Source organism: Helicoverpa zea, chromosome 11 (genome assembly GCF_022581195.2).
Source record: "Helicoverpa zea isolate HzStark_Cry1AcR chromosome 11, ilHelZeax1.1, whole genome shotgun sequence".
In the NCBI taxonomy this organism is placed as follows: domain Eukaryota; kingdom Metazoa; phylum Arthropoda; class Insecta; order Lepidoptera; family Noctuidae; genus Helicoverpa; species Helicoverpa zea.
The window spans coordinates 1,981,661-1,997,774 of NC_061462.1; the positions used below are offsets into that span (position 1 = coordinate 1,981,661).

The following is a 16,114-nucleotide window of genomic DNA, read 5'->3' on the forward strand; positions in this document are numbered from 1 at the left end:
AATGCCAATTGATCGACCACTATAAATCGAAATTATAAATACTCGAACATTCATAATATCGAATGGTTATTAAATCGAACATTCAATACATCGCGCAGTCAATACATCGAGTGTTCAAAATATCGAATGTTCGTTTTATCGAGCGTTAAATGCATCGCATATTCATCCTATCGAAAAATCTATATTTTTTATGAATACAAGAAAAGCTCAAAATTTATGAATAATTTATAGATTTTAATGTAGTTTTTATTATTTAACATTTTTTCAATCGCATTATCATCCCTTTTGCCTCTTTTTTGTAAAGTAGGTATTCCCAATCCCGCGTTTGCCTTTTCAATTCACACAAAATTTTAAAATGTACCTTTAAAAGATAAGAATTAAAGATTAAAATGTGATTTATTAGTAAATTTTGAATTTTCTTGTATTCATAAAAAATATAGATTTTTGGATAGGATGAATACCTATGCGATGCATTTAACGCTCGATAAAACGAACATTCGATATTTTGAACACTCGATGTATTGACTGCGCGATGTATTGAATGTTCGATTTAATAACCATTCGATATTATGAATGTTCGAGTATTTAGAATTTCGATTTATAGTGGTCGATCAATTGGCATTCGATTTTTTGTCATTCGATTTGGCATAGTACACCCGTATTTATTTTATACAACTCCAGTACCCTCTTAAGCCATGTAGAAATACCATATTCCGAGATCCCGCTGCAAGATAACTACATCTACATTTATTTCCTCTAGACTAGCTATTCCACGCGGCAGTATACATACGCACTAACGAAATTACATTTCAGAAAATAAAACGCATAAATGGCAGTAATTACTTCAACTTTATTTTTTACAAAAACACATTGGTCACAGAAAACAAATACCCATTTTAATTACAGTATATTATAATATTATCCTTATGTATTGCAACCACTCTCACATGTTTTACTCAGTCTAATAAAGTCACTGCGGTTTAGGACCTATATCTGCGTCCAGCGCTATTTGTTTACTTATTAACACTGACTGAACAACATTTAATTTGGGGCCAAAGCAGACTTATTCTTACATCGACGATTCACGCTCCAAAACTTGAAATACCCGAACCAGTCCTATACCCTACACTCAGAGGAATCCATCGGTGATATCAAAAGCTAGTCTGCTTAGGCCACTAATACAAAATTAGTACATTTCGACACGGTTCAGATTTAATCATAAACTATTGCACTAATGTTTTTATAAATACATGTCTTTCAGGACCTCTAGAACTATTAGCAGAATACAATTTTATGTGAGCCAATACAAGATAAGAACATAATGATATAACATTTCATCCACATCGCAACGATTAAATAATGAAATGGTAACATTCCGATATTCTAGAGAAATTATTAAGTGTTTTATTTTCGTGAATAAATTGAAATAGCCAAAAAATTTAATCGATAAAAATATTTTTTAAGTTGTTTTTTTAAATTTATTTCATGTTTTAATTGGTCTTACACTAATCAATGCCTACGATACAATAGCCGTGGAGTTCTACAAATTCTTTCGCATTACGAAGATATTAATAATTTTACAGGTTTACACAAATATTTACGTTACTATTTACATCGTATCTTATTTTAGATCCGAGCGCTATAACATGAAATATAGTTGAAAGGCCGATAGTATGACGCCACAAATACTAGTCGCAAGCGAAACGTGTGGCTCTGAGCGTGGTTGCAATTTTCGACGTCTGTCATTGAATTCATAAGCCACCATTGCAACACATCTAAATAACAAATAAAATCATGATAAACAATTAAAAGACAGGTAAAACTTTAACCTTAACTGCTAATTAACAACTCTGTGTGAGCAAATACTTTTAAACAAAAAAATCCTCGCTTACAATAACGTATAAACTCCTTTGTAGTTGTTACACAGGTGTCACAAACTTGGTAATATTTTATCATAATTTACAGCAAACGAACTGATCTTTCAATATTACGTTCAAGTACATAATTAAGTTGTCTTATTCTTTAAATACATAGTAATTGAAATAATATGAAGTGAGTTTAAATATAATAGTTTCTACAGACGATAACATTAATGCAACTTAAATTAACTGAGATGTGTAGATCTTTCGAGAAAATTGCATTAAAATAAATATTTAGGTATCTTGCGCTGTTGTTTTGTGTAGTAATAAATAACAAAAACAAATATAAAACTGTAGGAACAAATGCGTGGACATGTTGTGTTACTAAGAGATAGTGAAATAAATACATAATTATATTAAATGCTATATTACATAAGATTAAACTTGTTTCAGTCACCTCACGTAAACTTTAAAATAAATTTCGATTAGGAGAAAAATAAACATTTTATTTAATTTACAATAGAATGCTAAAATTGATATAATGTAAGGTGACAAATCGTGGAATGGTTTTTTAAATATATTAAAAATGAATCGTATAATACAAACCACCCTTAAATAAATAATACATCTAAATTGCACTAGCTAAATTTTACATAAAATGTCTATACAGGTTAACATGACACTTTGCTAAGATTAAGTTATTTGAAGAAAGATATCAACAATAACAGCAAAATATTTGAATACTGAAGGGTCAAATTAAACTGTATAAACCAGCATCTATTTGAACAAATTTGATCACTGAATTGATTCAGAAACATCAGGTATACTATAGATATGATGTGCTTACACTCCGTTGTAAAAGTGTGCAGTATCTTAGAATTATAGCATACAGAAAACCTTTCTCTATGATGAACTGACACAAAACCAAGGACTACATATTAGGGGGAATTATTGAAATAAAAAAACTAGTTAGATAACTACAGTAATAGTCCTTGTTACATATTATTATGTATCAACATTTTGAATGTAATGGTGTAGATATAGTTTTGTGTAACTTTATTTTCAAGAGATTTTTGGTCTAATTTATATGCTGTCTATATACTTTATTGACTGCAGCACTTGTTCAACGGAGCGCAAGCCGACAATATATTACTGTGTATATCATTTACTTAATGTGAACACTCACTATGCACGATCACGAATCTATTATATTTTATTTATTTAAAAGTCAATTAAAATAGTGGAATTTGGACTGCGTCGGAAATGCATGGCAGTGGAGTATTATTCCTTTGAGATATACCTACAAATGTTATATTAAATACTCTTTGAGATGTTATGAGAGAATAAGTTCTAGGTAAAGATTTGTCTATGAAAGTCTTGCTTCATACAAGTAAGGCGTGCAATTTGAAGAGTAATATATTATAAGAATGAGAGATCGATATTTTCGTTGTTTTAGGCGTGGAACCTACCATGGCACGGCACTACCAAGAAACATTCAACATTGATATGAACTTGAGGTCACATCTTCAAAATATACGGACTTTAGGCACGTAACGTCATGTAGAATTTCACGATAAATATATTTATTACATAATCGTAACAGCTTATTTTATTTTTAGTGTTATTACTCGCGTATCATTCTTTGATATTCAGCTTTTATTTAACAAATTATCGTTTACATTACGTGTATTGCGGAATTATTCTACATTGCCCTATTTAGACGGCAGACAGACTTGTTCCTTGGCTTACGTGTCATTGAAATCTGGTCTTTATTCCCTTACAAACACAGTCCAAATTCCTTTCTCGAGTAGACTAGCCGACATACTTGCATCACTTCCACGCGAGTTTGAGCATTTTCCTGGAAGCGAAGTACTTGGTGCTGTAGGTAGCGAGGATCAGACCGGCTAGCACTATGGTGATGAGATAGTAGTCGAAGTCGTCTTTTAGTACATCGAATGTTTTTGATGGCGCTACTCGGGTGTAGAATAAGTCTGAAAAAATGATTATCATTGCGGGATTACATTTAGAAGATGTTGTTTGATTTTTCACTATTGGATTGGGGCAAACCTCCTTGAATCAAATAAGTGCAACTATTTTAGAAAGATATATGGCTCCTTAGAATATTGTATAAAAGAAATAGACTTTTTACATTCAAATAGCTGTGTCCCGAGATGTCAACCGCGCTTTATGAAAGTTTTTTTCCCAATGATTTCACGCCAGCGACTTATATAATCTTAGGTTTATTTGTATTACAACCATTTAGCACGTTAAGTTCTTGATGAACTTACCAAGTCCAGTAGTAAGAACAAGACTAGTAGACTCCAAGCCGGACGGCGCGGCATAGATCCTCTCGGGCCGCGCTACGGTCAGGTTGTAGTTAAGCCGCGCGTCACCCGGCAGCGGTAACTCCGGCGCGTAGGCTGGCAACACCACGCCTTCCTCCGAGATGCCGCCGCGACGGGCTTCCAGGTATATCCACGGAACTTCTACGATAGCTCCTGAGGTTAGTGCCACTGGAATAAAAGGTTTGGTTAAAAAACATTGTTTATGTTTGAGAATAATATTTTTGGTGTCGGTTTGTATACGTGTACGTTTTCTACGCTAAACAGATACAAATAAGTCTAGAATGTTTAAAACAGTCAAGGTGTTTTTTGGTGGAAAAGGCAATGGCTGGACACAACTAATTAAATTCACATTTGTACACAAAACCTCAATGCTCAAAAATTCCCACTGTTTAAATAGACAAGTATTTTGAATAACAATTAAAATTAACAAGATTAATTTGTGATTGTTATTTACCTTATTTTTGATGCAGTCAATTTTCTATTATTATTTTTAAAAGATCATTAATGTATGTCTTTTTAACAATAGTAAAAATCCTCAAATACCTGTCCCGCTGTGGGTTAGCAGTGGTGAGGGAGTGTCAGACTTTTACTGACTAAAAACCCATAGTTACTTGGTAGGCCCTTAATGTATCAGGGCTGCGGTAACTCTCGAATAATCCCGCAGCCCCGGCAGACCTTGGCCCTGCTGGGCCCCGCTGGGGTTGCTGACATCTCTTTGACTCACGCGTGGAGCAACGCGCGCCGTCGACACGGGTCTGTCGTCTAAGCAGACAGAGGGACGATGAGCCACCCGAACTCACCGCCCACAGACCCACGCCTACGGTGGCCGGGATTCGTCTCGCGACACCCCAAGCCCGTGGTTTCTACCTGGTCCAGCGCGGTGGCCGGGATGAGGGGTGCGAACTCTCTAACGTTCTGCCGTCTCCTTCTCGACTATGACTGCTTCGCTCTCGTGCCGGAGCCTAGTTTCCTGTATTCGCTATACTCACACAGCACGTGCTTGTCAGTGAGGCTGCGCTCGGTGGCGGTGAGGGCGGCGGCGGCGGGCGCGGCGGGCACGATGCAGGCCTCGCTACAGCTGCACTGTCGCTGGGTGGGGAACACTCACACAGCACGTGCTTGTCAGTGAGGCTGCGCTCGGTGGCGGTGAGGGCGGCGGCGGCGGGCGCGGCGGGCACGATGCAGGCCTCGCTACAGCTGCACTGTCGCTGGGTGGGGAACACTCACACAGCACGTGCTTGTCAGTGAGGCTGCGCTCGGTGGCGGTGAGGGCGGCGGCGGCGGGCGCGGCGGGCACGATGCAGGCCTCGCTACAGCTGCACTGTCGCTGGGTGGGGAACACTCACACAGCACGTGCTTGTCAGTGAGGCTGCGCTCGGTGGCGGTGAGGGCGGCGGCGGCGGGCGCGGCGGGCACGATGCAGGCCTCGCTACAGCTGCACTGTCGCTGGGTGGGGAACACTCACACAGCACGTGCTTGTCAGTGAGGCTGCGCTCGGTGGCGGTGAGGGCGGCGGCGGCGGGCGCGGCGGGCACGATGCAGGCCTCGCTACAGCTGCACTGTCGCTGGGTGGGGAACACTCACACAGCACGTGCTTGTCAGTGAGGCTGCGCTCGGTGGCGGTGAGGGCGGCGGCGGCGGGCGCGGCGGGCACGATGCAGGCCTCGCTACAGCTGCACTGTCGCTGGGTGGGGAACACTCACACAGCACGTGCTTGTCAGTGAGGCTGCGCTCGGTGGCGGTGAGGGCGGCGGCGGCGGGCGCGGCGGGCACGATGCAGGCCTCGCTACAGCTGCACTGTCGCTGGGTGGGGAACACTCACACAGCACGTGCTTGTCAGTGAGGCTGCGCTCGGTGGCGGTGAGGGCGGCGGCGGCGGGCGCGGCGGGCACGATGCAGGCCTCGCTACAGCTGCACTGTCGCTGGGTGGGGAACACTCACACAGCACGTGCTTGTCAGTGAGGCTGCGCTCGGTGGCGGTGAGGGCGGCGGCGGCGGGCGCGGCGGGCACGATGCAGGCCTCGCTACAGCTGCACTGTCGCTGGGTGGGGAACACTCACACAGCACGTGCTTGTCAGTGAGGCTGCGCTCGGTGGCGGTGAGGGCGGCGGCGGCGGGCGCGGCGGGCACGATGCAGGCCTCGCTACAGCTGCACTGTCGCTGGGTGGGGAACACTCACACAGCACGTGCTTGTCAGTGAGGCTGCGCTCGGTGGCGGTGAGGGCGGCGGCGGCGGGCGCGGCGGGCACGATGCAGGCCTCGCTACAGCTGCACTGTCGCTGGGTGGGGAACACTCACACAGCACGTGCTTGTCAGTGAGGCTGCGCTCGGTGGCGGTGAGGGCGGCGGCGGCGGGCGCGGCGGGCACGATGCAGGCCTCGCTACAGCTGCACTGTCGCTGGGTGGGGAACACTCACACAGCACGTGCTTGTCAGTGAGGCTGCGCTCGGTGGCGGTGAGGGCGGCGGCGGCGGGCGCGGCGGGCACGATGAAGGCCTGCCGCTCCACGCCCGGCGCCCGCTCCGTCGCCAGCGAGCTGAACGCGGCGCCCGCCATAGTCCAGCGCTGCTTGCCCTCGTACAGCTCCATGGTTGCTGAGGGGATAGCAGACATAAAGTAGGACAAGAAAATTAGTTCACGTTTACAGTCCCTAAAGAAGCATATTAGAGTACTGGACCATGCTCGACATCACGCTAGGTGCGCGGGCCGCGCACAGCGGGCAGCACGAGGCGTCGGCTCGGTGACCGGTGGCTGTCACCGACCCCGGTCGCGCATATTCCACTGCATGCGCATCGAACGACAACTTTTGTGTGCCTATTCCTTACTTCAATACAGTCTTCCTTGAGCTTCATAAATAATAAATAGGCAGACTTCACGAACAAGTTATCTGAATTATATTTTGCAACAAACCAAAAAAGTGCAACGCGTTTAAATTTCAAATAATAATACCAGCTTTGAGCCAAGATAACTGTGTATGAAAAAAAAATTACCATCAAAATGAAAAATAACCTATTTACATATTATGATTTTCAATACCATTAAAAATTATTCAGTTACAAAACCAAGTAATAAACTTACCGATCTCAGTCCTCCGATGTTTGTCGTTGTAGTACAGATACGCGAGATAGTTCTCCGAGTGCACAGCGAGAGGCAATGCTCTCGCGCGGCGGTGTATCTGCGACGCCACGATGGCGCCCGACGCCGCGTCCAGGCACGTCGCTACTACTACATCTGTGGAACAAATGAGTAAAATATTCTTTGGTATTATAATTACATGTAGTGGTTAAAGGTTGGTAATGAATAAATCTTCTATATATATAAAAATGAAACCCGCTTTCCGTTGTCACGACATAACATGAAAACGACTTGACCGATTTGGCTGAAAATTAGAGGGGAGGTAACTTAGACCCGGGAGAAGATTTTAGGATAGTTTTTGTCACCATCCGGCTACGGGACGCGGGTGAAACCGCGGGCGAAAGCTAGTAAATAATAAATAACAACCTATATTGGGTGTATCCTATCGGATTGACCGATATATTAACGTATTTTATTTAATGTGATTGGGTACGACAAACTTGCTCTATTGTTTAAAGTTTATGCTCATCTCGTATCCACACTTTCCAATCCTTTCGAAGAGATGTCCATGTCGTACATCCATCTCATTCGACATAGGGGTCTTATGTATGCGGTATGTGGTGTCCAAAACTTTATATTGCCGCCTTTTTATGTTCCGGGTCGGGGTGTAAGGAGATCAGATACTTTTGAACGTGAGCTTATGGCCGAAAACAGAATGTACCCGCTCCGTGGTACACTGGGTGTACGTGAGTGTTACCTTTATGCAGCGGGTCGGGTCCCTCGGTGAGCACGAGCACGAGGTTGGGGTTGAGGTACTTGTACAGCACGGCGCGGTCCGGCAGCACGCGGCCGGGCGAGTGGACCCGCTCCGTGGCCGACTTGCCCTGCACCAGCACGATGCGCTGCGACCCGCCGCCCAGACGGACCAGCCACGTGCGGACTGCGATAGCTGACTGAAATAACAGAATAAGTTCGTTGTTTTTTTTTTTAAATGTCAAAAAGAATGTGCAGACTGAATTTCAATCATAGCGATTTTCCTGTAGGAGATATCAGGATCTCAATATTCTTAGGTTAGATTCAAGTGCTCGACTGACAGTCAGCACTGACGTCGGGAAAACAAGCGACACTGATTATTACCTACGCGCACACAGCTACCGTCACGTTGATGGGGATCATTAGTCGAGCTTGCCCGCGCACTGTCAGCGCTGACGACACACGCTCACTATCGGTCATGCACCTAGCCTTATAATTTCAACTTTGTCCCTTTTCACATTCCAGAGGAAAAGGATATTGGCGCAGAGACAACCAAAGAAGTGATCCAACATTATCCAACCCCATATATCTTTATATATAGAAGTCCATTAGACCCACTAAGTTCTACTTTATTTCTAGGTAATATTAAAAGGTAGCTATCTAACCTGTCCGTTGTATACAATCGCGTAGCCCTGCACTCGCGCAGTACTCCTGTCGGCGACGTACATGAACATGTTCTCCACTAGTGGCGCCGCCGATTGAGGGAAGACCTGTAATATAAAGGATTATTAAATAACGATAATTCCTGATAATTTCTTCGCACTGGTTCGTATTTCTAATTTACAAAACAAACATAAAAAAAATACAAAGAACACATTTTTACAGATTCAACCTATAAAATGTGTCACACTTTTAAAGGTTTAATCAAACTGCTAGTGATTTGTATAAAAAAAAAAAAATACTTTGCAATCACTTAATTTCTGTGATGATGAGATCAATATAAACTTCATTACCTACCTACTTATCATTCACATACCTGAACATTTTCATCCTTATCTAACAGTATGAGAGCATGTAGCTTCTCATTGTCGGCGCGGTGCAATATAGTGCACTGTAGAAGCTGCACGTCAAGCTTGAGGAGTCGCTCGCCGATCAACGTGCCCGTTATAGGGTTTAAGCTTATTATTAGTCCGTTGCCTGTTTCCTGGTAGCGGAAAAAGGGTTATTTAAGATTATGTGTTTGGACTGTTTACAGGAAAGCTACATAATAAAGGTATTTTTTTTTTTTGTTCACCAACATTGTTTTTCAGCAACACGAATGTTGCTGGAAAAATTATGTTGCCAGTATGTTGCCAGTAACTCGGCAACATGTAGTTGTAACTTCGTTTACACACAATACCATTTAAACCATTTATTTGCTACACATACACTTTACATTTATAGGACAACAAACAGAATACTGGGTTTTATTAGATGTATGCTTGAGGGGAACGTTTATGTCACTCTGATATTGAACTCTCACCAATTTGAAGGAAAAGGTATCTCTTTTAAATGTTCTGTTACTGAATATATACGGAGTAAGAAAATTATAAACTGGCAAATCAACATGTTTTCCTGGTCGCTTTAATTAATTTTGGAATATTGCGTTTAATCTCTTCAAACTTAAGCTGCGCATTTTCATGCTTAGCTATTCAAAAGAATCGGATCAAAAACGCCAATATTCACATTGTAAATGACATTCCTCACCTCATGTTTCCCCACAATAGTGATATAAGCGTCATGCGGCGGATGCCTCGCAGTACGGCGCGTGAACACCACGGCGCCCTCCGTGTCGAGGCTGGGCTCGTAGTACTGCCACAGGATCGCGCCTGACAGGTTGTCCATGCCGAATATCTGCAAATTATTACTATATGTAAGTATACAAGTGTTGGAAGAAACTTTGTTACGCCACCTCTTATAGCAAAAACACATTATAAGTGACGAAGGGTACGTTTTGGGGCTGTCTTTTGTAAATGTTGACGTTTAAATGTTGTTTTGCAGCCAAGTTTCAATAAATGATTTTAGAGTTGAAAAGCTGCCTTAGTTTTTGGGTGAAGGAATTATAATTAATTTTTATCTTCTAGCCTGCAGCTGTAATATGGAATTCAGTCCCAAGCCTGTGGGCGACTGTTTACCACAAGGGCGGCGGGCTGGTGCTGCACATTACCTTGCCAACATCAGTGACGAGCACTATGAGCTTGTGCAGGCCGAAGTAGTCGCGCACGAGGGCCAGGGGCTGGTGCTGGGCGGCTCCCTCGCCCTGCACACTGTTTACTAAGGTCTGCAGCTGCTGGAACTGCGTCTGCAGGCGACGGGAGAACGCTGCCCAGATCGAACCTGGGTGATAGAGGGGTTAGATTTTATATCGGGTGTGTCGTTCATAATCACATTAAATTCTATCACATGTACTTCATGATATTCTATAGCGAATTGTAAAAAAAATTACAGAATCCATTCAGTGGTTTAGGCACAGGACTCATTTTTCGTTTTCATAATTTACAACATCATGTGTAAAGCAGAGATAAAGTTAGGATTATCGAATGTTTTGATCAGTTGACAGCTGTCAGTTTTCAAGGGAGAATTTCAGCTGTTTGTAATGACTGACTTCTATATGGTGTTCTAATTCTCGCACATTTTTATTCTATTTACTTTGTTTGAAAAATGCATTTTTTTATTTTTACGTATTTTTCTTTTTTCTTGGTGTTAATCGACATATATTAACCAGTATATTAACGCATTTCATTTAATGTGATTATGAACGACACACCCGATATTTAGACCACTTGAATGTTGAAAACGTGTTAAATGGGAACAGGTTTTGAATGCCGACTGCAACTGCCGACCGCACATACCACTACTGCATGAAGTCAGCCGCGGTTACACTACTCGTTTGTACGTATTTACATAAAACCGTTTTGTATCGAAGCGACAGTAGCTCAAGCAGTCGCTCTAAGATAGATTATCAATTGTTTTCATACAGTCGTGGCTTGTGCGGTCGGCATTGCAGTCGGCAGCTAGCTTTCAACACCTTCATATTGGATATATTGTTTTAGTTTGAAAGATTTTAGCTTTTAGTTTTCTAGAGAAATCTATCAGATCATGCAAGGAAATTGTTTCTGACAACTCATTCACAGAGTTGCCAGTAATTCGTTTTCTGTTTTATAACAATCAGAGAACACGCTATAAAATAACCTACGTATTAACACACACTAGCTATTCATTAATGACACTCATACATGAATATTGTAACCATCATACACGCACACAACTACAGTACTTACTATACATCTTGGCAGCTAGAACATAAGATAAATATAAATAAATAAACAATAATAGTTCCATAATAAATAATGTTATACAGGTAAGTATATTGTTATCAGATGACCAAACTAACTAACATTACCCCACTCTTTAATTAATAGACTAGTTTTATAAATAATTAAATATTATTTTTAAAGATCAAAAACCATCGCTGTTTCATAAAAGAAATAATTCTCCGATGCTTTTCTTATAAGAAGATATAATAAGAAAAAAACAGCCATTTACCATCTTTTAAGAGGTACACTACATCATACATATTTTCACTGTCAAGTTCATTTTCATAATTTGTTATATTACGTACCTTCTTTCTGATCGAACTCGGACTCTATGGCAGCATCTAAGTCTGATACTGGCAGCTCCACAAACTCCACTGCTACCACGTTGGCTAAAGCTTCCTCGCGAGACCATAGGACACGACCTGAATGAAATAGAGAAGAAAATTGCCGAGTTTCTTAAATTGTTGGGAGACTTGGTACTTTCTATAAATCTTTGGTCCAATATCATAATAAGCGCGCGCAAATGGTTAGAAATTTAAAAAATATAAAGATAGAGTTGTACATCCCATTCTATGTTTTATTGTTGTAATTGGTCAAGAATTTAAGTACTTCAATTGTATGAAATTATATCAACATGAATTTAGTTTATACATATTGCCTTTTTGGGTCTTTGTAAATTATATTCTGTATTTATTGTCTCATGATAATCTACTTGGTTTTAGACTTTAACTAGAGCAAAATAATGTTATACACCAACCTCCTTGTTGCATAAGATGTACGGAGTCATCGCCTCCAGTGATCAGTATTCTGCAGACCAGCTGCTCCCGCGCCGACTTGGTACAAACTGCTGACGAGATCTCAGGGTCGGGCAGCTTGAGGTCGCGGTCTGCCATGCGGAGCTCTGGCAACTCCGCCCCTGATACGCTGTTCGCTTGTATTGAGAAGCCCTGAAGGATAAAATATATAGGATTCAATTCAGGCCAGATATTATGTACTGACATACTTTTGAACCAGTACAACATGGTGAGATTACGACAATTTTTTTTTCTAAGAAGGAAGTTTTTCTTGCGATTTTACTTTCAGTATAACCTTGAATTCATCAAGAGTGATAATCATGCCAAACTGTCATGAGGTAAAGTCACACCTAAGTCTATAAGAATTCCCTGATAGCCTTGTGCTTGTGTTTTATAGGTGCTTTGTTTGTTTTACAAAAAGACAATCTCAATTTTAGGAGGCAAGTTCATCAGATCGTACCTGAGTATCATCAAGCCACGCCTGCAACACGACAGGTCCATTAGCAATATCCAACAACGCAACACTGCCCGTCGCATCAACCACAGTAGTCTTCAACACCTCAAACTCATTATTCTTTATCACCACAATCCTTTTATCATCAACTATAAAAGCTGGTAAGCCACTGTTGCCGTCCACTGGGCGTAAACTACCGTCGTACGAGTTGAGGTCAACGAACTCTGCGAGTGGTCGGCTTAAAAGCTGAACTGCATTGGACGTCACGTCGAGTGATAGAAGCTGTTGGCTTTTCATCTCCCCGGACACGCAAGTGTAGTAGGGCGGAGTTAGTACGCATCTGCAAATTGTAGGGCAGTGTAAATAAGTGGTTGGAATATAAAATAGTGAGAAGTATTATCACAGATACTACATTGACATTGTAACAAACTTTTTATGGGTTCAATGACTTTTAAAACAATAGAATTATTTCTAGAGATTTATACAATTTACTTGATATAATTACATACTTGTAACATAATTTCCTCACTATGGTTTAAAGCATTTTCATACTATTTTTTTTAATCCCTAAACTTATGTCCTGCCATTTTTTTTTAATTTATATACTCAAAAGCACTGAAAGTATTCTCACCCATCATTAGTCCAGGAAGCAGGTAACTTAGCCGTAGCTCCCCTATTCTGTCCCGTCATCAAGTGGTACATACTGACCTCAATGTGTGACCCAAACATGGGTAGCATGTGTACCAGCATGTTGTTCTGAACCCACCACTCAGAGAAGTCTGCTTGGTCATCGTTCTGGAGGGTTAATGACCATTCCCAGATCAGGACCCCTGTAGTAAACAGTTATTTTTAATTATTAATAGAGAATGTCAATTTATAACTTCTTTAAATAACAACAGATGGAGAAGTATGGATAGGGGTATGAAGATTGGTGGAAGTAATGTGAATAGAAGTACATTAATTTTATCTAACATACTTCTAGAAAACACCCATTATGCTATATTATTAAACTTTAATCTTTGCATGGTGTAGTTAGTTTATCGCTTTATTGCTATTGTTTAGCTTGATAAAAATTGGTACCTTAGGAAAATTTATATCTGGAAGTTATAACAGAATGGATTATTTTATTTATTATACTCTTTGCATACATTACACATTAATGAAATGTACAAAGGTGGACTTAGCGCACAGTTAGCGGATTACCACTGTGTTAATTTCTATTATTTTAACTGAATAATGACACAAAACAAGAATGCAGTTCACAACAAACTTAATGGTGGCTAGTTATCTGACAGCACCTCATTCAAAATCAAAATTCATTTATTCAAACTCGGCTGCAAGACAGCACTTTTTGAACATCAGGAATTTACAATAGACAGCCCCCAAAACGCCCACCGTTCACCACTTCCTGTGTTTTTGCTGGGAAGAAAAAGAAATTGTGTAACTATTAATAACAAAAACCGAATACATACCAGTACTGGAGTCCCATCCTCGTACCAAGTACGGATTGGATCCGGTGACGGTGACCACCTTGTCGGAAACATGCAGAAGCTGGATGTTGCCTGCAGAGGCGCTCTCGAACACGTGACGCCATACCACTTGACCTGCACAGTAGAACCTTGGTTATTTTATGAATAACTAAACATTGTTAGAATAGGTAGAATTTATAACTTCTTTAGAAGAGAAAAACTTCATATCATATTGTATTGCACTAATCTACACTGAACTAAATCATTGAAATGATTAACCTGAAGTATCTAAAAGAATGATAAGTCTATCAATCTAAAAAAATATAACACTAAGTACTTCAAAGATCACACAATTGAGCCTAAAAATAAGCTGTTACTTTTTATCAAAACAATAGAGGAAGTATAATTAAAATATAGGTACCTGAGCATATATTAATACAAAATAAACATTAAGGAAAATATCACAACAAATTCAAGCAAGTAGGTACAACTTAATTTGTCATTCCCATTTATTAAGAGCAATTTATTGAACCCTGTTACAATACTAACAGGATGATCATAAGATCACTATGTGTTAATTCCCAATATATTATCTATCTGTTGTTTAATGCTTACTAGAGATAGGAATTTCACTTGAATATGAAGGGAGTGAGTGTCAGCATGACGAGTGACAGGGGAGAATGGAAGAGGATGACATATTGCGTCAACCCCAAATAAAATTGGGAACAGGGCAGCAGGAAGAAAAAGGAATTTGACATTACTAGCTAATGTCACAATTCTATCTCTAGTAAGCAAATCAATTGATAGATTAGAAATGTTTATAAAAGATTTTAGAAGTTGCTCAGTTTGTTTAGAGAGTGCAAGTTTCTGATGAAATTGATAGTTTTTAAGGCAGGCTGGCAGATGCACAAGTGTTCACAGATATATCATGCAATTGAACTGAATAATGATGCTATTGTTTGACTTTGTTTGTGTAAATTTATTGTAACTGTATAGTATTTGTGTAGACATATTTTGGAAGATTATCAATTTATTGATTTGTACAGTATTTTTCCTAGAAAACACTAGTATTACTTTTATAGGATATAATATATGAATAGATGATTATTAATATGTAGTTGAAAACATACTCTGATAAAATATGACTATGCAGTTTATGAAGTACTTGAATTGTCAACACTAAACTTAGACCAAGTTAGTTAATTAGATAATCTAATTATTTCCCAAATAAGTATATTGATATGCCGATGTAAATTATCGTGGTAACGCCGGCTTGAAACATTTACAACGGATATACTCAATAAAATCAATTTACCAGTCTTCAAATTTAGTGCAGCTAAAACATTCTCCTCGGTAGCGACAATTATCTTCTTAGCGGTAGATACTGTGTCAAATTGGGAATATTTGATCCTTCCCACGTATGTTTGACGCCTGAAAACGATAATTTCATTAAAAATTCAGTCAACTCAGAGCCTACAATGACATAGAAACACTATAACCTAAAATACACTTACCAGTCGAATTTTCCTATCTGGTCCTCGTAAATGCATACTGATAAGTTGATTAAACTAAAGAATACAATAAACCAATTCAAATTGTTTAAACATTTCAATAAACCCAAAAAATTGGGTTTGAAATAAATTGACAGCAGCCCCATTTCTGAGTGACTGAAAAACTCAGTGTTACAATATAAAGTTAAAGCCAGAAGTTTTTACACTTTACTGCAGAAAAATAATGTTAAAACTTATTTTATTTAAAAATATTGTTATAATAATAAATATATTCCTAATACGTAAAAACAATTGTACATTTAGGTTGAATGAAATATCGATACATTTTTAACATAGGTACGACAACATTATTCTTTAACGTTAAGTTCCACGCAGAATTTGTAAATCCAATTTGTAAATCCCAGTACACGTTGGCCTGTGTCGGGCCAAGCTTTGCAATGCAAAAATGTAGGCCACGATCAAAATGGTGTTTACACATTGGCGCATGGCTCATTGCTG

The 16,114-nt window shown here is 40.1% G+C and overlaps 1 protein-coding gene across 1 annotated transcript; it reads right to left on the minus strand.

The window, feature by feature from the left end:
- Positions 1 to 830: 830 nt before the first annotated feature.
- On the minus strand, positions 831 to 15,827 carry LOC124634316 (ER membrane protein complex subunit 1). The gene is made up of 16 exons (XM_047169847.1): positions 15,620 to 15,827; positions 15,421 to 15,536; positions 14,109 to 14,240; positions 13,268 to 13,466; positions 12,643 to 12,976; positions 12,146 to 12,335; positions 11,694 to 11,810; positions 10,239 to 10,408; positions 9,779 to 9,925; positions 9,069 to 9,236; positions 8,698 to 8,802; positions 8,037 to 8,232; positions 7,283 to 7,435; positions 6,622 to 6,798; positions 4,148 to 4,372; positions 831 to 3,850 (listed from the first exon to the last, which is right to left on the minus strand). Exons 1-16 carry the CDS (start codon positions 15,760 to 15,762, stop codon positions 3,690 to 3,692), a joined length of 2,733 nt encoding a protein of 910 aa, XP_047025803.1. The 5' UTR covers positions 15,763 to 15,827; the 3' UTR covers positions 831 to 3,689.
- Positions 15,828 to 16,114: the final 287 nt, after the last annotated feature.

Excerpts from the sequence above, each read along its gene's own strand:
- LOC124634316 (XM_047169847.1), bottom strand. The coding sequence starts at position 15,762 with ATGGGGCTGCTGTCAATTTATTTCAAACCCAATTTTTTGGGTTTATTG. Across the intron at positions 4,373-6,621 it reads CACTGACAAGCACGTGCTGT|TGGCACTAACCTCAGGAGCT; the intron begins GTGAGTGTTCCC and ends CTTTTATTCCAG. Across the intron at positions 3,851-4,147 it reads TGTTCTTACTACTGGACTTG|ACTTATTCTACACCCGAGTA; the intron begins GTAAGTTCATCA and ends TCATTTTTTCAG.